Source organism: Colossoma macropomum, unplaced genomic scaffold, assembly GCF_904425465.1.
Source record: "Colossoma macropomum unplaced genomic scaffold, Colossoma_macropomum, whole genome shotgun sequence".
NCBI classification, from domain to species: Eukaryota; Metazoa; Chordata; class Actinopteri; order Characiformes; family Serrasalmidae; genus Colossoma; species Colossoma macropomum.
This window is the reverse complement of record NW_023494790.1, coordinates 8,771,527-8,798,203: the sequence shown is the minus strand read 5'-3', so window position 1 is coordinate 8,798,203 and position 26,677 is coordinate 8,771,527. Positions and strand designations below refer to the sequence as shown.

Genomic DNA, 26,677 nt, shown 5'->3' with positions numbered 1-26,677 from the left:
GCAGAATCTATTTAGATCAGTTTTTACAAGCATTGCTTCATTACAAAATATGGCATAAAAAATGGCAAAAATAACTTTCAGTGCTTGCATTTTTGGAATCGGCGTGTCTAGGTCCATCATAATTATTACATAATCGCCTGATTGCAATTATTTAAGCTGGCTGTAGTTATTTTCCACAGTTGGCAGCTTTCACAGGCAAATGTTTGTCAGAGCAAATAATGTGAATTATTTTCATCAGTTGGATGGAGGTAAACACAGGTAGGGCTGCAACAACTAATCGTCGTCATCAGTGACATTGTTAATAAAAAATCATTGGCAATAAATCTTATCGATTGGTCGGCTCTATTTTTTGCGCTCCCCATTTATGTTACTTGATTGAAAGAGGGAAAACGCAGATGGCGGAGGCTACAGTACAGTACAGGGTTATGCACGATTCAAAAAGTGAAAAGATAGGAACACCTTCACTTTAACATCACTGAAAAAGTAAGATGACTAAAATTAAGCTCACCCAACACGACACCATGACTGTTTTGGGTAAGCGTTAAGAGGAAACATGTCCGCGGCAGAAAATGACAGTAAAACTGTACTCAAATTATAAAATAGTGCTGTCGGCTTTTCAGCAAGCTCTGTTTTGATTTACCCAAGTAAACACAACTGGCTGAAGATGAATTAGAGAAAATATCTAATTGCAGTTTTTTTCTGATGTCAGTGTGATTTAAATGTGACTATTTTCTGTAAATTAGTGGACATGTGGGTTGATGTTGACATCACATGCATGGTTATTGCTGCCTCGTAGGTCACCATTACCGACTACAAACTAATGAACTTTTCTTTGCGTTATTATAGGAGAAATAATTTAAATAGTAATACTAAGTTACTATACAATCAAGCTGCATCCATAATAGCGTTTAGGATTGCCTTGTAAGGCTTATTTATATCGTCGATGTCCAAAGAAAACCATGTATCTCCATTTCAACACACCAGCTGTCCTTTACATTGTGTGAAAATGTCATGATGAAGGGACGAATAGAAATGCCCCACAATCACTTGGAAATAAATCTCTTTATATTAACTTACATTGAAAGGTAGGAGTGTTCTTGCCTTCTCCTGTAAAGTTACTATTTTTGAGATGCTTGTTTTTCTTTGGACAGCAGCGATGTGTTCATGCAGAGTTAAATTTGCGTTTCTTTAAGGCGGTGCAGAAAATCCATTGTTGTGCCCTTGATAAGACCTTTTTTTTCTGTAAACATGATTTATGTTTAAAAGAGAATTCTCCAAAAGAAGAATAATCCTTGTATATTTTTATTTGAAAGAAACATTGTGTTTTAGTTGTTGATAGACTACTCGCTATCAAAAACTAAAACACAATGTTTCTTTCAAATAAAAATGAACAAGGATTATTCTTTCTTTGAAAAATTCTCTTTTTAGTTTTTTTAGTTTTAGTTATTGATGGACTACTCGCAGGCGGCACGGTGGTGCAGTGGGTAGCGCTGTCGCCTCACAGCAAGAATGGCCTGGGTTCGATTCCCGGCTGGGCAGCCAGGGTCGTTTCTGTGTGGAGTTTGCCTGTTCTCCCCGTGTCTGCGTGGGTTTCCTCCCACAGTCCAAAGACATGCAGTCAGGCCAATTGGATGTGCTAAATTGCCCCTAGGTGTGAATGTGTGTGTGAATGTGTATGTCTGTCTGTCTGCCCTGCGATGGACTGGCGACCTGTCCAGGGTGTATCCTGCCTTCCGCCCAATGACAGCTGGGATAGGCTCCAGCACCCCACCGTGACCCAGAAGGATAAGCGGTTTAGATGATGTATGTATGTATGTATGTATGTATGTAGACTACTCGCTGCACCTTTTCGTTTCCCAATTAATCAAAGCAATAATGTACGGCTTTATTAATAATAATCCTTCTTACTTGCAGCCCTCAATGCATGTAAATAAAAGAGAGCAGAAAACGCGCTCGAGGCACGTCACGGGTCTTACTAAAACAGAAGTTCTAGCTTACGGCTTTGTCCTGTCGCACCTGTAGAGGGCAGTGGTGAGTGAGGTTAGTTTGTTTGAGCTTGAGTTGTCTGTTACATTCTGTAAAATATGAAAAACAGTTTGCAAGTATTTGCAAATATAGGATGCGCAAGAAAGAACAAAAAAGGAAAAAAAAACAGTTAATAAATTTGTTAAAATGAAAATGGGATAATGACCTCTAATCAGCTACTCTTTCAGTTACAGTTTTATACTATGGTGGTTGTTGTTTACAGGCTCTCTACAGTTTGTCCAAATTTGTCTTTTCATGACACACGGAGTCGTCTACTGTTCTAGACGTGGTGATACTCATGATATACTCATTGTGACTCAATGCACTGCGACAATTTCATCACCATAACAGTAGTTATAAAGAACCTCTCATCATGTTTCCCACCCCAACTTTATATAATTTTTTGGCATTGTATAATTTTTCTACATATCAGTTATTTGTCAGTAATTTCGTGAACAGTAGTTAACCATTCACGAATTGTAGCCTGTCCTTCTGCAAAGGGAAATACTAATGACTGCAGGCTCTCTGTGGGTTTGCAGTTGTAGATCAGTGTGGGTTGTTTTCAGGTTGCATCAGTGTGTTTTGCAACATGAAGACTTAAACATATATTTAAATGCACATGTACATGACGGAAATCCTGTTGAGTAAAGGACCGGTCTTTTCTCTGACTGGTAGTTTATGCAGTCTGTTTTCATAAACTTGCAGCATAAAAACACACATTCTCAAAGACAACAATACCAGCCTTTCAGACTCTGAACTGAGATGTGTGAATTGTGGCCCGAAAACCAACCCTGATGATCTGTTTGAAGAATTACAGGCCTGTTTTAGAGCTGAAGTGTCAGCGTTTCCCATGGCTTGAATAGTGGAAGTGAGAGAAACTGCTGCTGGTACACCGCCAAGCTGTTTCCAAGAGGTTTTCCTTGCAAACAGCGTTTCTGAGCACACAGACGTCCGGCTTCCTCTCTTTCTTTTAGTTTTGGAGGGGTTTGGCATTTTTACTGATCTTTTTGTAGTAGGTGGAGAAATTGTATACCTTTTGCCAAAACCAGTGTGTTTCATTAGATACCAGTGGACAAAACAGCACATTTTAGGCCCTCTTTGCAGGAGAGCTACTAGTAGTAGCAGTAGTAGCAATAGTAGCAGCAGAAGAGCTGGTTCGTGAGGAGCCTGTCCACTTCCTATTTCTCTTATGTCAAAAACAGGACTGCAAAACGCCAGAGGGCGCCCGTGAGCGAGTCCTTAATGAATGGGAGAAAATGGAGCTAAACAGCTAAAAACGAAAAGTTGAAATAGTTTCTAACCACTTACACAGAGCTTTCCTTTAATTTTAGAAAGTAGAAGGACGTGTTTCACTGAAACAGCAAAGATACCTGTATGTTTCGTTTTTTCCTACAGCAAACAGGTTTTTGCAGCAGGACGCATTGCTGCTGCTGAGAGCTGAGTGGCTGGCAAGTAGAGCAGCTCATTGGCTGTTCGCGCTCGCTGACGTCATGAACGTACATGAGGAGCTGTTTTAAACTAACTTGAGTTCAAAAGGTCTTAAAGATATAGTGGTGTAAAAATGTTTTATGCTGTTCCGTGTTCAGGAAATGAATGTATTATTTTATATTAAAATTGTTTAAGCATTTGTAAACTTTGATTTTGGTCAAATGCTCCATCTTAACCCCTACATTTTGGACTCGCTCCTGAGTGGTAATTCTCCTCTACAAGTTCTCTGGTAGTAGTGGTTGTGGTAGGAAGAGTAATAGTAATAATGACAGAGAGGACAGGGGTGGCACCACACTACTACTTGTGGTGGGGCAAATCTTATTGTGTCCAAAAAAAACAAAGTGGCTGAGTGACTAAAGGTACCTTTCATGTCATGCTAATGCTAATATTCCTGAACAGTGTCGGTGTTTTTCACTTCACTGGGTTTAGCCTCACATAGCACAGTTTGCTGGCTAACATCCCTGAAGAACATTAGATGTTTTCATACCCAGTTCGTTTTCTAAAGTCTGATACTGATTTTATCTTTTTAGGATGTTGTATTTGCATATGCATATTTGTATATGCATTTTCATTTCGTTTACTTGGTTTCACTCTGCAACAGCTGAAGTGGACCAAATTACACACTGTGTTTGTTTATTGGTCAGATATTTTGCAGGGATCCAAGTGCTCTGTTAATCTCACATTTGCCATGATAAAAATAGAAATGTTGACGTTAAGCATCTCTTATCACGATCAGAGCAATAATAATAACCCTTTTTTGATATCTGCTTCTTTCTGATTGGTAAATTTAAAATGGGTAAATGAATAAGGTTGCTGATATGTTCTGTGATCCATGTGCCAAAATTAAACATATATTTTTGCTTTTATTTTATTGCTCTGCTGTTTGTGCTAGAAGAATTATGCAGTTGGTACAGCGCTGATTCTCAGCGAACAGCATCTGCTTGTGTTGAATTCACTCATTTAACCATGTAAAAATGCGCTCCCATCAGCAGTGAACTGGGCAGGTTCATTTAGAAGCAGACCGAGCCTGTGAATTTTGGACTAAATTAAAGAAAAAGTTTGATGGTTTACAAACAAGGTAGGTGTGAAAGTGACCTTAGTTTAGCGAGGCAGTAGTGGTGGGTCGCCCCAGTACTTGGGTAAAAATGGTGGGTCAGGTGCCCGCCGGCTCCCGTGGTTCTGGCAGCCCTGAATAAAGGACAGTGTAAACTTGATATACACGTCAGTTTTTTTTTTTAAATAAATAGCATGAATCATACACAAAGTGCCTTACATAACATGCAAGATGATTTGCCACCTATGATGCGAATATCTTTGTTCCCACCTGCCTAAATGAACAGTAATTGGAGGTCTAGCTTGTGCTGACTGGTTGGAGGTATGAAAATTAGTGTACAGTGTTCTGGTTCTGCACAGACACTACACTTTCTGGCTGAAATGATTTTTTATTTTTTTTTGGTTGTTTTGAAATGTAGTAATCAATAAAAGCTGTTAATAAAATTAATAAAAGAGTATTATTCATATTCCACCAGTTTATTAGAATAGCTCCTCCATTCACACTTGTGCATTCAGTGTAGAGATGGAAAGACTGATTCACTGTAGATAGGAAGATTTTTGGCCTTAATGTGCGATCAGTGGTCAGCGATCTGACGATATTTCTTTAATTTGCTTAATAGTGAGAGTCAATGAATAATGCGAGGAAATATTTTCGGTGTAGTATTTTCATTTATTTATAATACCTGTCTTGCACCTACCCAACGTTATTTGTAAAGTCTGGAAAACTAACGTGATTCATTAGGGAATCAGAGTAAACACCGTTTTTAGCATCATGTTGATCGGAATTGACATTAGCTAATCGTGCTGAAGGATAATTGTCAATCTGTGTCGACCTCACAAAACACTGATCGCTCACTCTCTAATTTAGTGATTTTATCACCATTAATCAGTGCCACCCTAGAGTACATCATCCAACGAGTTCAGTGAGTAGCAGAACTAGTGAAAACAGAACACGACACCAAAAGCTACCAAGCTGAGTTAGATGAGTGGATCCCTCATGTAACGTACACTGAAACACTGGGGGAAACCGCAGGGGGAAGCTGATTGCATTTCAGGTGTGTAACTACTAGAGGCAGCTATTCAGTGGAGCACACAGACTCTGAATTACAGGGAGCTGAAATTGGCTTTGTATTTGCATTTTGTGTTCCACCTCAAATGCATCAGTTAACATTTAAGGTGGAACAGAATATTAAGAAAAGAAGCGAACTTCAGCCTCGTCTAAACTACTGGCAGAGCAATGAGGGCTTTCCTACTCTTGCTGTAGTAGCTTGAGCCGACTTCTCTGTGCCACACATGACTATGGATAGTGAAAGATTGTTTAGTACTGCTTTAAATGTCTAGAATGAGAGACAGACTGCTGTGTCAGAAAGCCTAAGTGTTGCTCTTTGGGGAAAAATCTGCCATCGATGCTAGACGGTAAGCTCAGTTAGTTGCATGGCTGTGTGCCCGTGGCACTTTGTTCTGTTTTAAAATATTTTATTTTGCTACTAAAATTTTTCTGAGAAAGTTTGTGTGATTGCAGTGTATCTGTTGCCCACTTATGAGTTTGATGCAAGTCATCTATCTTGTTGATATTAATGTCTGAAAATCCAATTAAAAAGCTTTAAGGCATGTCAGCGTTTGACCATGAAGCTGTAAGACTACGCCTGCTTCACATGAGTTTGTTGCAGTGCTTTGCTTGGTAAACCAGTATAAATCATATTTGGTGTTTTTTGCCTTGGCGTCACATCATTTTGATCAGAATTGATTTCGGCTAATCGTGCTTAAGGATAACTGGCAATCTGTGTCGACCTCACAAAACACTGACCGCTCCATCTCTAATTGGTGATTGTTTAAAGAAATGGTTTGTGGATCGTAACGAAATGAGCGAATCAGTTTGAGGTGAGATTTTGTGATTCGTTCTAGAATCATTTCTAAAAGAAATGTAATCAAATCAGATCTTTGAGATGAGAGTTTTACACCCACGGACGCTACGTTTGCTGTTTTTGTCTTCTGCCCCACCCCCTAGCTCTCTCTCTCTCTCTCTCTCTCTCTCTCTCTCTCTCTCTCTCTCTCTCTCACTCACTCGCTCTCTCTCTGCTAGTTGCTATATTAATAGCCCTGTTGACGCTAGTATCATGTGGCTATTGCCACTGCAGCTCCCTCTGAGGGGGTCCCCTAGTCTCTCGCTCACGTGGGGGGTCCCTCCTACCTGTCCAACATGGCCGAGCATCTCTCCTCGCACGCTCTCCTCTCTGCAGACGAGGCAGCGCTGCTGCTGCTGCTGCGGCTTCTCCCAGGCACTTAAATCTTCCCCCACTGCTGACAGCCACAGCCTTTAAGCCAGCTATAATGGCCTCTCGCTGCGCTCCAGGATGGGTATGTGTCCGTTTCTCGGCATCTGTTTGGAGCTTAGTGAAGTTGGGTTGGGTCTGTGTTTTGAATGGTGGTACATTATTTATTTATATATATTTTTTTTCCTCTCCTGTTTTGGGGCGTCACGTGATCATCTATTGTTTGTGCTGCTCTGATTGTATCTCTGTCCGGATCGGAGATGTGATTTAGCGATGGGTGCGTGGTGAGCGTGTTTGAGCTGAAAACTAGCCCATGCTGGGGCGAGTCGTTTGTCTTTTCTTCGGCAGACTCTGCAGGCTGGTCACCTTCAGTGCCTGTGTACTCGCTGCCTGTGGTGTTTGTGTTGCAGTGCTGTGTTCTCAGGTCCACAATTCTTTTTCCCTTGTTTTCCCCTCCGTTCTGAGAAATGTGCTGAAGGGGCAGAAGGGGAAAGATCGGGTTAGTTATTGACTACGCCACTCAGGTAATTTGCTTAGTCATCAAATTAAACATTGTCACTGAGGGGCGACCACAGCTCCCCCAGACGAGCCCATTCGTCTCTATCAATCAGTAGGCAGGAGAGACAGTGGCTTTAATTGGCCGATTTGCAGACTGTCCCATCAAAATATTGTCACACGAGTGACGGCTGCAGCTTGCCAGAGCGCTGTAATGGCACTGTCCCACTCTCCAGCATGGGTATGTGTACGCTCGATTCAGCCGAGTCAGTGTTTTGTAGAGGTGGGTAGGAAATAGTAACAGTAGCTGTTATTGTTATTACAGTATACTGTTACAATAACGTGTTATTGCTGTCTAAACGAAATCGTATGTCTCCTTTTTGTCTTATTTTATTTTTATTATTTTTTAACATGATTTGAAAACGTCATACATTTCATAGCGATTGGACCAGCAGAATCACTTCTTTTGGAAATGCAAGGTTTTGTTGTATCAGCAATAATATAACCAAGTAAAAGTTTGGTGAAGTTGTACTTTGCTGAGCATTTTCAACTCATGCTTTTCCTTCTACTGAGGTATATTAGTTATGAAAGGGGTGTGCTTTTTATTCAGTTGCATTTTAGTCAATATCATTTAGTTACTGATTCCGTGTTTTTCTATTTAATTTCTTTGTTACATTGGAAACAGCGTCTGTACTGATCTGTAATTTGTCCATTTTGTTTTTGTCGCTATTTTTTTATCAAGATTGCATCAAGAAGGAAGAGAAGAGCCTAACAGTTCCTCTGCTGATAGATGCTGTATGTGCTAAAGAATTCCGCTGCAGTTCTCAAGTAACAATACTTACATGAGGAATGGTTCAGGCTTCTTATATTTTATTTTGAATTTACCTGTGCTTGTCTGTTTTTCGCACCCAGCGTGTTTTTTGCGCCTTCGAATGAAAAGACGTGGTTTTTGAACTTTGCGATTCCACCAGTGATGCTGACCATAATGGCTCAGTACTGAACTGTATATCAGTACTGAATATTGCACATTGCCATGTAACCAGGATTAACCCTTCGTCTTTGAGCTGCATTCTGATATTTTGAGCACGTTTATTTAAACTCAAAATAAATTTTATGTATGTATGTCATTAAATCTGTTTTTGTTGGAGTTCAATGACCTTCGTGTCAAGTTTCATCATCTTGCTGCTGTAAACAAACAGAACTTTCCACTGTGTTCAAGTCCAGTGACGTTTAGTTTGCACTCCTGTGTGTTTTAGTTGCGTAGTAGACGTGATATTGTGCCTTCTGATAGAAAAAATAAAAATGGCAGAGTACTGAAACTTCCACACGATAAAGAGAAAATATAATTGAAATTATGCTGTTATGTACTGCGGTGGCTCCATGGACGTTCTGTTAAAACCAACAGGTTACATCTATCCTGCATTATTTTGCAAGCTTTATTTTGACCAGAGTTTATTGGCATAATTGTGGTCAGAATTTGCAGCTTTGTGATGCAAACATACTGCAATTTAAGTGTAATGATACGATGCGACAGAGGAGAGCACACCTGATGTGATGAGTGATGGTCAGTGGGTTTGATAGCTTGTAAATCTTCAGGATAATTTCTGAACATCCTAAAATTGTATTGCTTTGCTTGAGTATTTAATCTGAGCTTTGCTTTTGCTACGTGGCTTAAGTGTATTGTTCATAAAAAAACAATGTTCTGAAAGTAGAGATGGCTTGATACCAGTTTTTATCAGCCGATATTGATACCAATCTGAAATTTTCCATCTGTAAAAACTATTATGCTTTAAAGTGAGTTGTTTCTAATTAACACCCTTTGCTTAAGGTTGTCATCTAAAAGTAAGATCATGCTCAGACACTCTGCAGGAAGAACTGCACAGCTAACAACATTACATCACACAGTGAGAGCGAGTGCTATTTCAGGCTAGATTTGTAACAGCATTGGATCCGATTCATTCTTTCATTCATTCCTTATCAGTTTGCACATCAACAGGAGTTTATTTGCGACATATTTCTGAATTGACATTATGAGCACAGCTCTATCCTGCAGTGGACTTTATGGAGTAATGCCGATATGTGAAAAATGAATGTTATCTACGCCTCTTCTGAACCCTGGAGGTGAATACCTGCAAACCAGCACAGCACAGTTACATAGATGAGCATGTGGACGAGAATATGTCTCATCGGCTCTGTTGAATCATGTTTCGGCTTCTAGATCAACAACCAAGGATTTTCATAACTTGTAGGAATTTGGCTTCTTGTGGTATGAGCAGCTTCCAGCATGATTCAAATGCTCGAATGAATGTGGAATTTAAAAATTCTGTGAATATGAAACAGAAATCGCAGTACAGTTGTGGCTCCAGAGCTAACTCAGTGCCTTATTGTACTGTTCTGCATAATTTACTTATTTTTTTGAGATATTTGAAGAATTTCCTGCTGTGATGGGAGTGGTCTCTTCAAGCTTGAATACCCCCGATCCACGTCGTCTTGAAAATAAAAATACTAATCAGATGTATTTTCCTTTTCCATTATGGTGTTTAAGTGAATGGATGTAAATGCCAATGTTAATGGGGGGTGGTTCCTTTATCTAATCATTACATCTAGATAAGTAATGTAAATATGCAACATGAGGAGCAAGATTGAGTCACTCGCATTGCTCGGAGAAGTAGAACATGCTGGGACGGTGTAGGGATGGTATGACTAAATAATTGATGATACTGTGTGGGCTGACGAGCACTAAAACAGTCTTGGATCACAGCTTATGGAATCTTTCCTGCCTTTAAAATGCTTTGAGTTAATTGTATTTATTTGTAAGAAATTGTTACGAGTTCATTCCAATTGTATAAATGAAATGGGTGGGGAGGTAGATCAGTGCTGTGATGTCTTTCTGTCATTCATGATCTTCTTGTTTATATTTACCAAGACTATATTTTAGTAGAATGAATAATGAATCATATGTCAGTACAGATCATATTGTTGGGAACGCTTTGCGGTTTGTATTGGAGTAATATGCTAATTTTATCTCTGTGCAGGAGTGATGGTGTAGTCATAGCTGTAGGTAGTGCTAGAATTAGCTCAGGCAGAGATGGGTCATTCATCTTTGCCCTGGCACTGCTCTGCAGGGCACTCATCCTCACTAGCATTGCAATAGTGCGCCGTGTCAGGGGTTCAGGGCTGTAGAATATTCTCAGCTCTGTCATCTTTTCTCCTCTGAGCTTTCTTTCCTTCTGGAAGGGAGTGATGTGCTGAGCTGACAGAAGGTGATATTGGGTTTGTTAATAACTGCAACTGCTTGTTCCTTCCCTCATGCCGACCTTACACCAAACGACTTTTCAAGCGGTTTCACTGTCGCAGACAAATTTCCAGTGTCGTAATAAAATCGTGAGAGTTTTGCTAGAGTTGTGGTGCGCTGCCATAAACTTGATCAGTTGGTGTAGGGTGGGCAGGATAGCTGTCTTAAGCCAGTGATTTACTCATCGTGAGGTTCTGGTAAAATCAACGGTGTATATCATTTTTAGTCTTGGCTTATGCAAATTGTGATCCTTGTAACACTAAGGCCCAATCCCATTTCTTATTTTTACCCTTACCCTTTGTTTTCGAGCGTCACCTTGCCCCTTGGAACGGAGTTACAGGGGGTAGTGGTTGAAATCTTCCCTATGAAATGGGACCCTCAAATAAATAAGATTATTACTTTATTAACAGGCTACAAGCGCTGCTTTGTAGGCGACCCTGCCAGTCTGCAGTGATCACTGCTGGGCTTTAGTTACATTTAGGGCATCATACGTCTTCAAAGAGTTGTGTGTGTGATTATTATTTATTATCTCCCACCCCTAATTCTTTGATGATATGAAGCTGAAGTCAGCTATTCGCCAGCTTCTTGCTTGAATTTTCCTGTTCCACCTTAAATGGAGCAGCAGTTACATTCTGGCACTTCAGGTGTCAAAACTGCTGGACTATTTAAGGTGGAACAGGAAATTTAGCTAGTTACAGAGACATTAGCATACTGCTAGTGATTTTTTTTTAATGCTTGTTATAAAGAAAAGGACCAAAATGCATTGAAACAACATTAAACTAAAATAATATAGTTATCATAATTTTTAGCTGAGAAAAAGCTCATATTTGTGGGTTTCTTTGGTTGCTCGCGCAGCCGTCTTGCTGGTTTTTCTTTTTTTTTCCTCATAACTCTGTTTTGAGTGTGCCTCTGAAAAACCTCCGTTTGGAGGGCCATGCAGCCCTAAGACTTCGCCCCACCCCTCTCTCTCAATAAATATTGGGACACCCTACTCCTAGACGGAGTACGGGCAAAATTGAGGGCTCAGGCAAAGTGGAAGGGGCGAGGGGTGAAATGGGATTGGGCCTTGGAGTTAGTCTAGCTTCCACTTTCACTCCAGTCCAGAGAGCGGAGCGCTTTGGTGATGAGAAATAAGCAGATGAAACCTGATGCACATGGAGTAGATACTAACCAGTGACTCGGACACACATTGAAAATATTCCAACTTGTTAGTTTTTTAGCTATTTGACCACATAAAGCTGTGTCTCGTGGCTTCTGTCCCTTCATACATGAACTAAAACCACTTCAAAGCCCTATAGTGGCATTATTTACTAAAAGAAAATAGGAGAGAGTAAGATGAGATCATTTTACAGCGCAAACTCTTTCTCTACCGCACAGCAGCTTCTGCACACACTACTTGAGCACCTCTAAAGGAACAGTGCACTTTTACTGGCCATTACACCCTGCAAGATTCCCAGTCTTTGCAAAATCATAGTCTGTGGCTAAAAACTCAGTTATGGCACATTGTCTTTAGATGTCAGAGGATCAGGCTTTAGTATTTTAAGTCTTTTCAGAGTCAAAGTCTTCTAGTGTATGGTTGGCATTAGCTGTCAACGGCGTTCTCCCTCAGATGTGGCTCGATCTTTAACAGGCAATGCACTGACCGAGCATTTCAGCCAGGCAACACCTTCGTAACGTTGGCAGATGGAGTAGTAATTTGTTGATTGTAGGGACGAGAGTTGAGAGGCGAATTGATTTCATTCAGGATATTTTGGTTTTCAATTCAGAAACATTTTTTGTGAACAAAGAACAATTCGATTCAATGCACTGAACAGCAGTTTGATTCAATGATTTGATTGAGCAATTCAAGCACCTTCAAAAGTTATTATAATTAATTAATAGTATTGATAAAACTAAGGCGTCCCCTGATGTTTCTTTGCCAAAAACCTGAAGCGTTTGGAAATGATCCATGAGTCATGGAGTGAGAAAGAAGACTGCAGTTTAGGGCGCAGTAGCCCTCATTAGTTGTTCTGTGAGTTCTAGTTCAGTACATCTTACACAGTGTGTACTTTTCCAGGTAAAGAGCTTTGTTTTGCTCTTTGCCGCACCTCCCGCTTCATTCATGTCGTCTGTGTGAAAACAGAGTGACTGGTCGGTGAGTGAAGGTGCAAAAAAATAGTCGGTGAAAAAGTCTTGAACAGCAGTGCTTTTAGCTAAGCAGCTGACTGCAATGCCAGTGTGTGTCAGCATTGTCATTATTGGCCAACTACACTACAGAGCATTTACAAGATCATAAATTCATTTCAAACCAAAAAGATTGCTGTTTCGTTCCTGAGCAGTTGTTTGTAAATCTCTCATGCTGCGTTCGCATCCACTGTTAGCTTATAAATGATGCCTGATCCGCTCATCACTCAGCCACTGTGAGGCCGAAGTCTGGGGAGAATCACACTTTATTTATTTTTTTAATATCGTGTGTATTTGTTAATACAAGTTTGTAAGTGTGCCCTTGTTTATACACAACAATATGAAATATTTTGGATTAAAAATAGGACAAAATGGTCATTAAAACGTGTTAAAACCAATTAAGCTTGGATGGCTGTCAGTATACGTGAGGAGAACTTGTGGGGAAAAGTGTAGACTGTGTGAAAATACTGTTCTTCCTTTTACAGTTGATGTTATTTTGTCTTGGAATATAGACGACACATTAGCTAAAGACCCACTGTAACAGACCGTTTGTCAAAAATGTGTTGAATTGAGGCACCTGTGCATTGTATTCATTTGATTTATCAATTTATGAAGTGAATTATTACACCTCTGGGCTAAAGACGCAATGCTCTCGAGCTAAATAAACGTTCAAAGTGGAACACAGATGGCTCTGTTTGTTTGCGTGTGTGGCTATGATGGTTACTTCTTTAATTACAGAAGACAGAAACTGTGGTAGTTTGTTACTGATTTTAAACAGTTAGCGTATAATCTTATCCTGTGAGTTTTCAGTGTAGCTTGTTTCTTCTTGGGGTTATTTTGGTGTAAATATCCTCCTGCAACCCTCCTGGGCGTGAAGGCTCTGTTAAATTTAGGCCAGTTACGTATGACTTTGCGCTTGCGTATGTGAGTGTGTGCTGAATGCAGGCTTGGAGGCCATACTGTGCTACACACTCTTTCAGAAACACTGAGTCATGCTTGTTTTGCCCCCCTGTCTTTACCCTCCATAGAGGTGTATTTTTAAAGGGGGTGGGGGTTTGGGTGGCTGTGTCTGATTTAGGCTGTGCAAACTATGCATGAAACCAGACAGAGTAATTGTAATGTCACTAGTGCTGCCTGTGAGGTGATGAATGCAGTGGAGGAAGAGTTACCAGGTAGTTTATTCTGCATCTGAAGTCATATCTTTTCACCTGATTGGGGGAAATGGTTCACAGAGCCAGCAGTAGGAAGTTCGGAGAGTCTAAAGAGGAAAACCGTTATTGTACTACCGTTCATTTAAGTGTCTGTATGGAGTTCATGGAGTCATTGTCCCTCTGGCTGTGTAACTAATGATCGTTTTCCTTGTTTGCCTGTTTGTTTTTTTCCAGCGGACATTATCTCAACTGTTGAATTTAACTACTCGGGGGAACTACTAGCTACAGGAGACAAAGGTGGAAGAGTCGTCATATTTCAGCGAGAACAAGAGGTAAGATACACGAGGTAAAACGTTGGATAAGACAAACATTTTGCAGCTTAATTTTGCTGCTGTGGACAGAAGCCTTATTCTGATGGGATTAGTTTTACTTGAGGAGGTGGGGTAATGTAACTATTACCGGCTTTGTTCAGTTGCGCCACATGAGTCATTTTTGCTGACCTCGTGCTCCCACGTCAGTAAGAATTCGACATGCCTGTGTCTGCTGTCATATCATGTGGAAAAGGAGTTCCTTAAGTATGGAGGCATTTGAAGAAGTGTTTATTTGTGTTCTCAGACAAAGCTGAAGCTTCCTATTCGCCACCTTCTTGTTCGAATTTTCCGGTTCTTCCATAAACGGTGCGGCGGTTATTATAAGACCTTAAGCGCCAGAATGTAACTGCTGCACCGTTTAAGATGGAACAGGAAAATTCGAACAAGAAGCTGGTGAATAGGGAGCCAACTTCAGCCTCGTGTTTCTCTGTGGATAAAATCAAGCCGATGTGTAACATTACTGTCCTGTCTTTACGTGTAAAACAACTCAGAACATGTAAAAATTAGAGTTTTGATTTTCAGATTTTTTGATTCATTTAAGACGGCGAGGTTAGGATAAACGTAATAACGACTAAATTAAATGTTTTAGCGTCAAATGTTTTAGAAGGCGATGTGTAAATCAAGTAGCCACTTTTATCCCTCTCGTTTAGGCCGTGATTAATGAGATCCCTTACGAATCGCTCATACATCCTAAGGTAAACTAGCATGGAAAAATGATCTCGTCTGAATGGGGCTTTAGTTTAAGAACTGCGTCCAGTTTATGGTTCCTTCAGACAGTCCTTGTCAACAAGTAAAGTCATCAGATTAAGAGATCTGTTTTTTCATACCTTCATACCTTCCTGACATTTCACCGGGTATACAGTATGACTGTGTTTGTGTTTATTAAATTAAAAAATAAAGCTGAGCTACTGGTGATAGGATCATATCAATCATATTGCTTTTTGTCATCATGTCTAGCATAATTTCTGTATCGAAAATTGGTAAAATTGATAAGTTAAGCAGTGGTGCTAACCAGGAGAGAGGGGCTGTTTACAGCACTGCCCACCACAGAACATGTTGGATTGTGTGAAGCTAAAGCTCTGACACAAGTTTAGTTGATTAAAAGTAATGATTAAACACTGAGAGTGAAATTGAGAAGCCACTGAAGGGACAAAAAGGTGCAATTAAACCTGTTCAGTGGGGTTTTGGTTCTGTAGCCTGATATGCTATCTTAATGTTAACTTAGCGAGCAGGCTACACTCCCGCCACCCAAACTGTGCCTCCCACCGCAGCACAGGTTTGATTCTCAAAATTATTGCTGTGTTGACACAAAGTTAGATGATGAAAATGTGTGAGAGCGAATATAGAGTGACAGTAAGCCTAAATCCAACCTGTTCTGTGGTGTTTGGCAGAGAGCTTAGTTAGCAGGCCGATCGTGCCACACCACAGTATAGTTATAGCTAACTGATGCTAAAATAACATCCGTTTAGAGCAGGGGTGTCAAACTCAACCACTAAAAGGGCCATATTTAAAACGCTCAACAAATCCGTGGGCCAGAGAACAATTTTTTTTATTCATTTTTAATTAATGTTTTGTTATAAATCGAACTGACAGTTGTTTTTTCAAAATACGCAAAAATGTCAGCAGTAAAATATAGGTGCTTGTAGTAGACCTTGAAATATTAAATTAATACTTGAAATATTCAAAATTTAAATGCCACCAGGAGCTCAGTCTTTTAAACGTACCTATTTGCTTGAACTAGACACCTGGCATCCTTTCTTTGCAGTAAGTTCATTAAAACTTATAAATGTTAATTGTTTATATTGGCTGAACTGCAGTTATTTGTTTGGTAGTACGACTGGTGTGGAACTGTGTAGAACTGTGTAGAGCTAAGGTGTAACTCCTGTCCCAAAGATTGTTGTTGGGGTAGGGGAGTTGGGGTGCACGTTATGTTGCAGTGCATGCTGGGGACTGTAGTATAGAGCACTGAGAAACAGCTAATTTTAATAGAAAATTAAAATACTTTTGCAGGCCGGATAGAATTGTGTTGGGCCTTGTGTTTGACACATGGGGTTTAGAGGATGGCGCAAAGTCAAGAGTGGTGTCGGAATGAAAGCTGAAATCGAACATGTTACATGGTTTGTGCAGAGCATGTGGGTCCTGATATGTGCAACTTTTTGCCGTGGCTGAGCTGCAGTCATGCTCAGTTTTTCTGAGGGTTTTTCTGTTCTGATTTCCCCCTTTTTCATTTAGGGCTCCCTGTCTGTGAGCTCACACATCTAAAATATGAATGGCTGGAATGTGTTTATCTATTGAGTTGTGGAATAGAAATTTGACAGGTCATAATTTTGAAATGCCATAATTTTTAAATACCTTCAACGTTGTTGCATGCAGTGGTATACGGTTATAACGCCCAGCCTTAGTGAACAGTATGAATGGATCAATGCCAGCTTGATCTACTGTGCTAATTTTCTGCATGGTGATTAGGGCTGAGTACTGTCAGCAACTTCATGATATGATACACATCACAATATAAGCATCACAATACGTTACAGTGATGAAACACACCAGATGTACCACAGACATTTTGTATTAATGTTTACCTTAAATGTTCTTTTAAGATGTACACTAACAATAAATAAAAAAGGTTGTGAAAGGAGAATGATGAGAGAGAATAGAAGAGGAAAAAATAGTCAAAAAAAAATAGAATGAGAATAAATAATGCTGCTGGAGATCTGTATTATAGGTGTGGTTTGCACTGAGGTGAGGCAGAGGAGTGCAATTTCAGCACTTTAGTAAAGGCTGCAGCACAGGCAGTAGTCAGTATTCGGACCTGTGCGTGAGAGACTGCGCTGAAGGGGCTGGAGTGGATCACATTCTTCTCCTATGCACATTTTTATATGAATAACAACAAATAAAGAGCAAAACTCTTAACTATTAGGGCATGTTTGCCTTGTGATGGATGATGTAAATGCTGCTGTTTGAGACGTGAATGCAGTGTCAGTTTCACTTGCACACACGCACCATGTAAAAGTGAATTCATGATTACCAGTTCAGGCATCGCTGTATCGATACTCATATCATTTCAAGCTTATAACCGATATATTTTCAGATCAGTGTTTTCTACACATCTCTAAGGATGATGGCAAAACTTGAGTGTACTCAAGTTTATTACTTGTACTTACAGCTTTGTCAGCATTTCAAGAGCAGTAATATTGCAGGGTGAATGCACCATTCGTCTCCATTCTTTGGGTTGACAAAAATAGAGCCATTTCTCCTTTGCTAGACATGACTGTGCTTGATGCTTGCTTGCTTTCAAAGTTGCCCTTTTTTAAAAGGAATTTAATTTATTTCTTTTTTGTCCCTTTTCTCTCCTCAGAGTAAAAATCGCCCACTCTCAAGAGGAGAGTACAATGTGTACAGCACTTTCCAGAGTCATGAACCGGAGTTTGATTATTTGAAAAGTTTAGAAATTGAAGAGAAAATCAATAAAATCAGATGGCTACCCCAACAGAACGCTGCTCACTTTCTGCTCTCCACAAACGGTGAGACTCCTTTGTTTTACTTAATTTTTTAAGCTGCAGATAGTTTAACAATTGTTCATTTGCTGTTTTTGTGTTAGTTTAAACGAGTCAATAACACATTTACAGTGGAATTATTACTCCTCTGCATGTCTCAGCTAATTATTCTTACCCTTGTCACGTACTGTTAGAAGACCTGAAGGTTAGGCTGTGCTGTCTCTTACCCTGTGACTGTTCTTTTATCTTCCTATGAAAAAAGACAAAACCATCAAGCTGTGGAAGATCAGCGAAAGAGACAAACGAGCAGAGGGCTACAATCTGAAAGATGAAGATGGGCGTTTGAGAGATCCTTTTAGAATCACAACACTAAGGGCAAGTTCATCCGTCCTGCTCGCGTCATCACGCTCCCTTTGGACTCTGTTTCCTGTCTCTGTTTGTTTAGAAGCATAGAAAGAATTCTTGTCGGGAGACAATGGGCAGCACAGACCAGTGACGTTAAAAGATTAATTGCTTTCAGTCCTTATGTTTTCTGTACATTTAAGCTTTGGCCGGTCAGTTTCTGATAGTTTACAGTGTGTGGAGTGTATGTAGTTTGTGTGCTGTTTGATATCATAGGACCTACTTGAATTGTTGGGTCCAAAATACTGATGTTGCTAAATTTTAAAGGTTTTTTTTTTTTAAATTTCGTTCAGAATAGTTTGATGTAAAAGAGTATTTTGTACAGAAACTTACTGACTGAAATTGTGTTTACGGTGGTGGTGATGGGAACCAGGGGTCACAGTGTCTACAACAAATATATCCGTTTTGTTTATTATCCAAAACACCAGTGAACCTACACATCTTCAAGTTTTATATGTAATGTTGTTAGTGGTAAATCTGAAAAAAGTAGGTTTTCTTTGGGGGTTATTTTGTCCTATAATGCCCTGCATGTACCCCACCACCATGAATTTGAATGGATTTGAAAAAATACATGAAATGCTTCAGATGTCTGGTTCCTATCACTACCACTGTGAACAATTCTGATTCAGTGCGTTTCTCTAGAATGAATGAGTTCACATCAAAAGACATTTTTATATCTTATTATTAGTAGTTCAACATCATAATTATGCAGAAGGTTTGAAAAATTGTGCAGTTTCCCTTTAACGATTTAGCACAAATTAGCATTATGCCAGTGAGCTCCTCCTAAGTAATGACACTAGTGTCCATACAGAATTACCCACATTAACATGTTTGATCTAGCCGTTCTTTATAATACCTAATAACTGCTGAATCTACAAAAACTCAAACTTGTTTAAAGAAACATCAGAGTCTTGAATTTTATGAAAGCGTAAAATGCCTCATTCTTGCTGAACGTTCTCTAATTTCCACTGTCGATCCTCCACAGGTGCCTGTGCTGATGCCAATGGACCTGATGGTGGAAGCCAGCCCCCGCAGAATATTTGCAAATGCACACACATATCACATCAACTCCATTTCAGTAAATAGCGATCATGAAACATACCTGTCTGCAGATGACCTAAGAATAAACCTATGGCACTTAGAAATCACAGATAGAAGTTTTAGTATCCTTTTCGAAAGTGCTTGTTTAATGTGCGCATCTTGATGGCTTTTTTGTGTGTTGATGGTACAAAAGATTGTTGTAGTGATTAGATCATCAGTTTTTGAAAGTTTTAGATCAGTTTTTAGAGTCATTCAGTACCATATTTACACATTGAGTAATTTTCTTTTTTAAAGCTGGATTCATAAGATGGCACACTCTCAGAATAAAAGGTATGAAGCTGTCACTGGGGCAGTACCCCTCTTGTCACTGGGGTGGTACCCTGAAGCGTACATCTCAGTACCTTTAGTCAGGTAACATAATTGTATCATAATCCAATGAAATTATATTTAAGTTGTATTGACTCCACACACCCTGTCTCGTCTCCAGGCTTTTCATTTTATTGTTCTGTTTTAAAACATTAGTTTATGAAAAAAATATATAAATATTATCCTCTGAGAAAAACTTAAGGTTCACAGTTGGACCTTGAAACTACTGTTGTACCTTTGGGGGAACATTTACGTTGTTTGTACCTTGATGAATGAAAAATGTACCTGCACAGAACCTTTATTTCTAACAGTGTATTGAAAATAAATATCCAAGTCAGGGTATCAGTGATCATAGTGGAATTGTGAGAACCAAGAAGGTTGAATGATGTACAGTTGGCTGCTCCTATTTTATCACTGTTTTAGCAACCATTGCCCTCAGTAAGGCACTTCAGTGTAAACTCGCTGAGCTTTTCTTAGGTAATAAATGTGTGCAATAAAACTGGCCATGTAAGGGGTTAATACTAGACCCACAGTCATGACAATCCCTTCTGCCTCAGTAATGTGCTTTCTTATTTTTTATTTTATTTTTTTAATTCAATACTGGCCCTTTTTGGCATTGCTTTCCTTTACTGCTCCACCTCCTCCAGACATTGTAGATATAAAGCCTGCCAATATGGAGGAGCTGACGGAGGTGATCACGGCTGCAGAGTGCCACCCTCACCAGTGCAACGTGTTTGTGTACAGCAGCAGCAAGGGCACCATCCGCCTCTGCGACATGCGGGCGGCAGCCCTCTGCGATAGACATAGCAAATGTGAGTAGCATTCCTGTTCATTCTTTCTCTGTCTGTCATGCACTGTGGGATACAATACAGCACGGTTCAGAATGTAAGGTGGATCATTTCAGTGCAGTGTTTTTAATGTGGCTGTGGTCAGAGGAGTTATTTTTACAGTAGAGGGACAAAAGGCATGCCCATTTTTGAGATGGGTTCAGTATTATTTTTGGAATAGAGACACAACTTTCCATCCAAAATCCTTGAGGACATTAAAAAACAAAACCGACCAAAAAAAAAAAACGATCTGCTCCTTTGGGTCATGAGACCAGGACCTTGCTCGTTTGATCACAGAGAGACTGTGAGCTACGACCCATTTAGTGTGGTTTTAAAGTGAGGTGGTTTTTTTTGGTTGTTTTTTTTCTGTTTTAATGTCAGCAAGTCTCTGTTGCATAATCACTGAATTATGTAATTATTCTGGTACATTCACTGTGGGTCAAGAAAACAAACAGTGTTGCTCATTTTTGCCATCTCATAATCAACAGACATGCACACACATTTGAAAAGTACCGTTATTATATGTTCTGTTCTGTTCTTCCCCATAATTACTCTACATAATTAATATTATTTTTTATTGCATGAGACTTGATATACAGATCTATTTCTTAAAGATAACTTATTTAAGGCATTGGTTTTGTGACCGTGTTCAAATAATTGTCTTAATAATGTCAGTACAGAAGTTGTACTACACAATAGCAGATGCTCAGCTTTCATATTTTTGAGGGGGAATGCACCTTAACTAGGTCCACAAAATCTGGACAAAATACCATTGTGTGATTATATCATTACATATTGTAATGTGCGTCACAGTATGTTAAAAAGACACAGCAAATGCCTGGTTTGATTAAAGTTTGGCTTGCAATATTTGGACCGAAACAATTTAAATTTGTTGGATTATTTGAATTCTTTGATTCATCAAAACACCCACAGAAACACATGTGGAACATCTGTAGTTGTTCAAGATGCCCACATTACCCAATAAAAAAAAAAGTAGTGATTTTGTTAGACTCATTTGGATATGATCGCCTTCTGAGCCTTCTGAGGTATTGTTGTTGACTTTGCTCTTTGGGAACACTTCATTATGGTTTTAAGCTTTTTGATTTGAGAAATCGCTCGTTCTCTTTTCTTCCGCTTAAGTTTTCGAAGAACCTGAAGATCCGAGCAGCCGATCGTTCTTCTCAGAAATCATCTCCTCCATATCTGACGTCAAGTTCAGCCACAGTGGCCGATACATGATGACCCGAGACTACCTTTCCGTGAAGGTGTGGGACCTCAACATGGAGAACCGGCCTGTAGAGACCTACCAGGTACCATATGGCAGACGTTATATATTAATACTAAACACGTTCTAAACCCGCTAGGTTGATGGTTTCCTGGACCAGGTTTGTCCAGAGACTGGACAAAGAGTCTTTAGAAAAATGATGTGGTGTTTTTTGACCTTCACATTGATTTTTCACATTTATGGAATGCTGAATATTCACCACAGAGTTTCTGATTTTGCCATTTAAGGTGGTTTCAAGTAAGAATGTTAGTTGAAGTACAATTTTCAAGCTTCAAAACGTCCTTTATAGTAATTCATAGAATTGCTTAGATGTTGGCCATGAGTCCAAGAGAGCATAATTGCGCACTCTGCGTGGCTAGGGTGGCCCTGTCTCTCCAGCCAAATCACCCTGCGCAATGCTAGCCAATGCAGGCATCTGTTAGCTTGCATAACTGAATTGGCAGTTGGCGTTCTCCTCAAAGCACAGTGAGCTGTCCAGTGACACAGTTTGAAAAAATTTGGTGGTACTTCATGCATTCAGAGGCAGCAATCTTCACCCTCCCAGCTTAGCAGCATTGTGTGATGGGGAGGCCTGTGTAATGGGTGGAATTGGCAGTGATTAATTTAGGTTCAAAAAAGTTCAACTCACTGTTCTGTAACCATGTTGTTCTGTCTGCCTGTTAAATCTGTAACATTGTGTTTGTAGGTACATGAATACCTTCGTAGCAAGCTGTGCTCGTTGTATGAAAACGACTGCATTTTTGACAAGTTCGAGTGCTGCTGGAATGGATCAGACAGGTATGAGATTTAACCTCACTGCTCAGACGTTTTCTTACTTAGAAAAATCCCTAATCATTCCAGTCTATCAGTAGTAGAGGTCCTCATCTCAGAATGATTTAAATCAAATATGATTCTTTAGAAAATAATTTACATTAGGAAATCTCCAGTTTCACCATCACATGATGTGATTTTGATGTTTTTTGTGATTCAGAAGTCTTTTTGAAAATAATTCATAATTAAAAATAATTATGTATCAAATGTTATTCGAAATGATTATAATCAAACATTCTAAAACATCAGGCCTGGGTATCAAAATGTGATACCTTTATGGTGCCAACTGAATTACTTCAGTACTGCTGAGTATTCAAGAACTGTCATTCAGTACCAAATTTCAACATCAAAGTAGTCAGTCTTAGCATTTGTAAGCATCTGTAAGGCTTGTTCCAAACTCTAGACTGATTAGCTATATAAATATGTTTTCTGTAAGCAGTATTAAAACCAGCTCTTCTTGATTAGTCTGCAGTTCATTATAATCAATAAATATATTTACATCCAGGACCAGTACCCCACACCAGCTTCCTGTTTGTAATTTAAAAGAAGGTCACAAAATAAGGCATTGTTCCAGAATCACTATTGAAATGAAGGATTGATTGATTGATTGATTGATTTATTTGCATAATGCATGCAATTGTTCATGCAGTTTTAATGACCCCTTCTCTCCTGTTCTCTTCTGTGCTGTCTTGCAGTGCCATTATGACCGGCTCCTACAACAACTTCTTCAGGATGTTTGACCGGAACACACGCCGGGACATCACGCTGGAGGCGTCCCGGGAGAACAGCAAACCGCGTGCCATGCTCAAACCACGCAAAGTGTGCACCGGAGGCAAACGGAAGAAGGACGAGATCAGCGTGGACAGCCTGGACTTCAACAAGAAGATCCTGCACACTGCCTGGCACCCAAAAGAGAACGTCATAGCAGTGGCTGCCACCAACAACCTGTATATATTCCAGGACAAAATTAACTAAGCAAAGGAAAATATGGGGAAAAACAGCAGAGAAAATCGAAATAAAGAAATATCCCCACCTTATTCCCCCCGGCACAGGACAGGACACATGAAAAAAATAAATAACAAAAAAAAAATCTTGTACTTTCCATAGCCTAGTCCTTACAGTCAGTAAAGAGAAGCTGCAGCCTTGTTCTCCTTACGGAAGAATTGATGCACTCGTATTTTTTTTTTTTTCTTTCACGTGTAGCCGAGGGAAATGAGACCGCGTGTTTCTTTTACCTACGCCTTGTCATGAGGGCGTAGTCAAGACCCCTAATAAAAGACCCACCACCTCGCCCCTTGAAAAACCAGGAAAAGGCCAACACCCACCCTTATCCTCCACCCCCCCCCAAGCACAGCTGAGCAGAATCGACAAAAAGCACTCAACACGGAGGCCAAATCAACTTTTCAGCAGTCACAATTGTGTTCTCTTCTTTTTTCCAGTCTGAGCCTTAGTTTATTTGCGTTTTTGTCGACCAAAATGACGGAAAACACCTGAGGAAGAGCGTATCCATCGTCTCGCTGTCAGAACAGTATGTAGTCTCTGTCACCTGAAAACCCAGGCCTTTAGGAAAAGTGACTTTTTTTTTTTTTTTTTTTGGGCTTGTCGATGCCTGTCAACATTCCTCCCCCCGGCCTCATTCACAGGCCTTGGTGTTTTAACTTTAAGCACTTAACAGAGGTCTCCATTTTGGTCAGTGGACAGAATACAGATTTTGTTTTGTCCTCCTCGTTTTGTTTATTTCTCATGCATAGTAACATCTACTCACTGACTGTGTCTATATATAACCACACCGTCTTGGTGTCAAACCACTTAATAAAAGTAACAAAACTACACAGAGAAAGCGTTTTTTACATTATGAGCAGGTATGTATGGGCTTTTATTTTTGTCTTCTGTATTTTGCATGTGATCTGCATTTTATGTGGATTTGGAGCGCCAGTAATGAAATGTGAAGTCATCCTGCTGATCTCTTGCCAGCTACTTAAAAGGAGAAGTCCACCTACGTGCCAGTTCACCTTCATCTTGGGTTGTCTGCGACCGATGCGGTAGAGGATGCTTCTTGCTTCTGTGGTTTGCAGTCGCTGACTTGCCAGTGAGCCCATTAGAGCCTTGAAGGAAAGCCTTGGGGCACTGTCTGGCGAGGCAGAACCTCTTAGCAAGAATGCTTTTCCTGGGCAGTAATGCTAGACAGCTGAGGAAGACAAGCAAAACTGATGAGGTGGAAATGCCTCTGTAAGCAGCTGGTTAAACAATTCTCAGTATAGTACTACTTGAAGCTGCAGTCGCACTGTACAGTTGAGGACATTTGGCCATTTTAAGAAGTGTCAGTATTGCCGTTGACTCTCCAGTCAGCTTTCGGGCTGACAACTTTGTTTTTTTTTTATAAAAAAGGGATGCTGCAGCCTTAAATCTCTGTATGACTATAGTGGGGAATCCCATAATGATTCTCCATAGTAACCATAAATATCCAATTGTATCTTTAACGCCTCCCCCCTTCCTCCCCTTCCTTTACCCAAGATCCTTATCCCCACTCCCCTTTCTCACAATGCATTACTTCAGTCCATCGGTGCGTATACTTGCTGCTACAGTATGTGTGGCTTCGTATCTGGACACTACTAATCAAGACATCTTGTGGTCAGTGACGAGAAATGTAAAACACCTTTGAAAAATCAGATCCATCGAAGCAGTCGAGTCGAGTGCCTCTTCTGAAACAAACAAAAAACCTGGCTTTCCTCCAGTAAATCCAAGTTCGGTTTTGAGTGCTGATTTGAGGTATTTCTGCACAAATTGCTCAGCAGAGCAGCAAGGCTGTAATATTTGTGCATAAGATAAACAAATCCTTAGCAGTCTCACATCAGGACAGGTTTATCAGAGACAAAACGCACGGATTGTGCGCTGCTAGATTTTCACAGGCAGCGACAAACCTTGTGATCGAAGGGAAAAAAAGGAAGAAAAAAAATCACAAACGTAACTTAACGGTTGAAAAGTACAAAGTTGTATAGTTGATTGTGACGCTCTATAAATTTGGGAACAGTACAGGTCAAAGGACGTACTCTCTCTCTCTGGCCTTGTTCCTTGTTAAATAATGATGATGCTAACATTGTGGAAGTGTACACTTGTTTGATTATTTTTGACCAAAGTTAAATAAATTTTAATTGTGTTTACCTGAGTTTGGGACGCTGCTCGCAACTTTATTATGCCTGTTTTTTGAGGGCTGTGCTTTTTCTGTGGACAGTTATACATTAAGGGCCAGTTTTCCAGACCCAGATTAAGCCTAAACCTAGACTAAAAAGAAATTCCAATGGTGACTGGCACTGCAAATATAAACTGTAAAAGGTAAGCTTAACTTAAAATGATATAGTAACTGATTACGTGGCTTTTCTTGAGGACACCAGAGTTCACTCAACTCAAACTTCTTAGTTGAGTCAAGCTACTGTTTCTAGGACTGAATCTCAGTTAGATAAACAAAACTGAAGTTGCATTTTTTTTTCTAGCTGGCACTCCTTTTATTTTACAGTCCCATCGGGCAGATTTTCCTCTTGGGCTTCCAGTACAGACAGTTATGGTATTGCTGGGATTTAAACTCAATCTCCTGATGTTGGGATGAATTATTAGACAGTTGCACCACATGAGACGACGCCTTGTTAAAACAACAAATATTTTCTCCAGTATATTAAACATTTGTAGACACAAAATCTTGAGTTGCTTCATTTGTTCCTGAGTGGTGCAGTGGACTGAACCATCACCCCAATAGGAGGTTGAGTTTGAGCCCCAGTAATGCCGTAGCCGTCCATAAGTGTGTACCCAAGAGGAAAAACGTCTTGCAGGATTGTGTAATGGAACGAGTCCTGGCTAGTGGGGAAGTTGACTATAAAAAAAAAGTTCATTTTATTTACCCAACTGAGACGCAGAACTAACAAATTAAGAGAACTTTTGACTCGACTAAGAAGTTTGAGTTGCGTGAACACTGGTGTCCTCAAGTTGAGTCAACTCAAGAAAAGCCATGCAATCAGTTACTATATCATTGAGTTGAGCTGACCTCCCATTTTAACAGTGCCGTCCAAAACTCGGCTTAATCCATGCGTAGGGAAACAAGCCTTAAAGGGTAAGGTTAAATAATCCAAGCAGTGCAAACAGA

At 39.9% G+C, this 26,677-nt stretch overlaps 1 protein-coding gene across 4 annotated transcripts in view; it reads left to right on the top strand.

Annotated features, from left to right (window-relative positions):
- Positions 1–24,256, top strand: part of ppp2r2d (protein phosphatase 2, regulatory subunit B, delta) — a 32,317-nt gene extending 8,061 nt beyond the window's left edge. Inside the window, exons 1-9 of one of the 4 annotated variants that reach the window (XM_036572051.1) lie at positions 7,419–7,575; positions 14,178–14,275; positions 17,673–17,838; positions 18,074–18,186; positions 19,199–19,376; positions 20,268–20,432; positions 21,588–21,757; positions 22,418–22,509; positions 23,238–23,517. In XM_036572051.1, the coding sequence (XP_036427944.1) occupies positions 7,572–7,575; positions 14,178–14,275; positions 17,673–17,838; positions 18,074–18,186; positions 19,199–19,376; positions 20,268–20,432; positions 21,588–21,757; positions 22,418–22,509; positions 23,238–23,517 (1,266 nt within the window). In that variant the 5' untranslated portion in view covers positions 7,419–7,571. Of the gene's footprint in view, positions 1–7,418; positions 7,618–11,548; positions 13,965–14,177; positions 14,276–17,672; positions 17,839–18,073; positions 18,187–19,198; positions 19,377–20,267; positions 20,433–21,587; positions 21,758–22,417; positions 22,510–23,237 lie in introns of those variants that run through there. The other 3 variants (XM_036572050.1, XM_036572049.1, XM_036572047.1) reach the window with 3 other exon arrangements.
- The last annotated feature ends 2,421 nt before the right edge of the window (positions 24,257–26,677 follow it).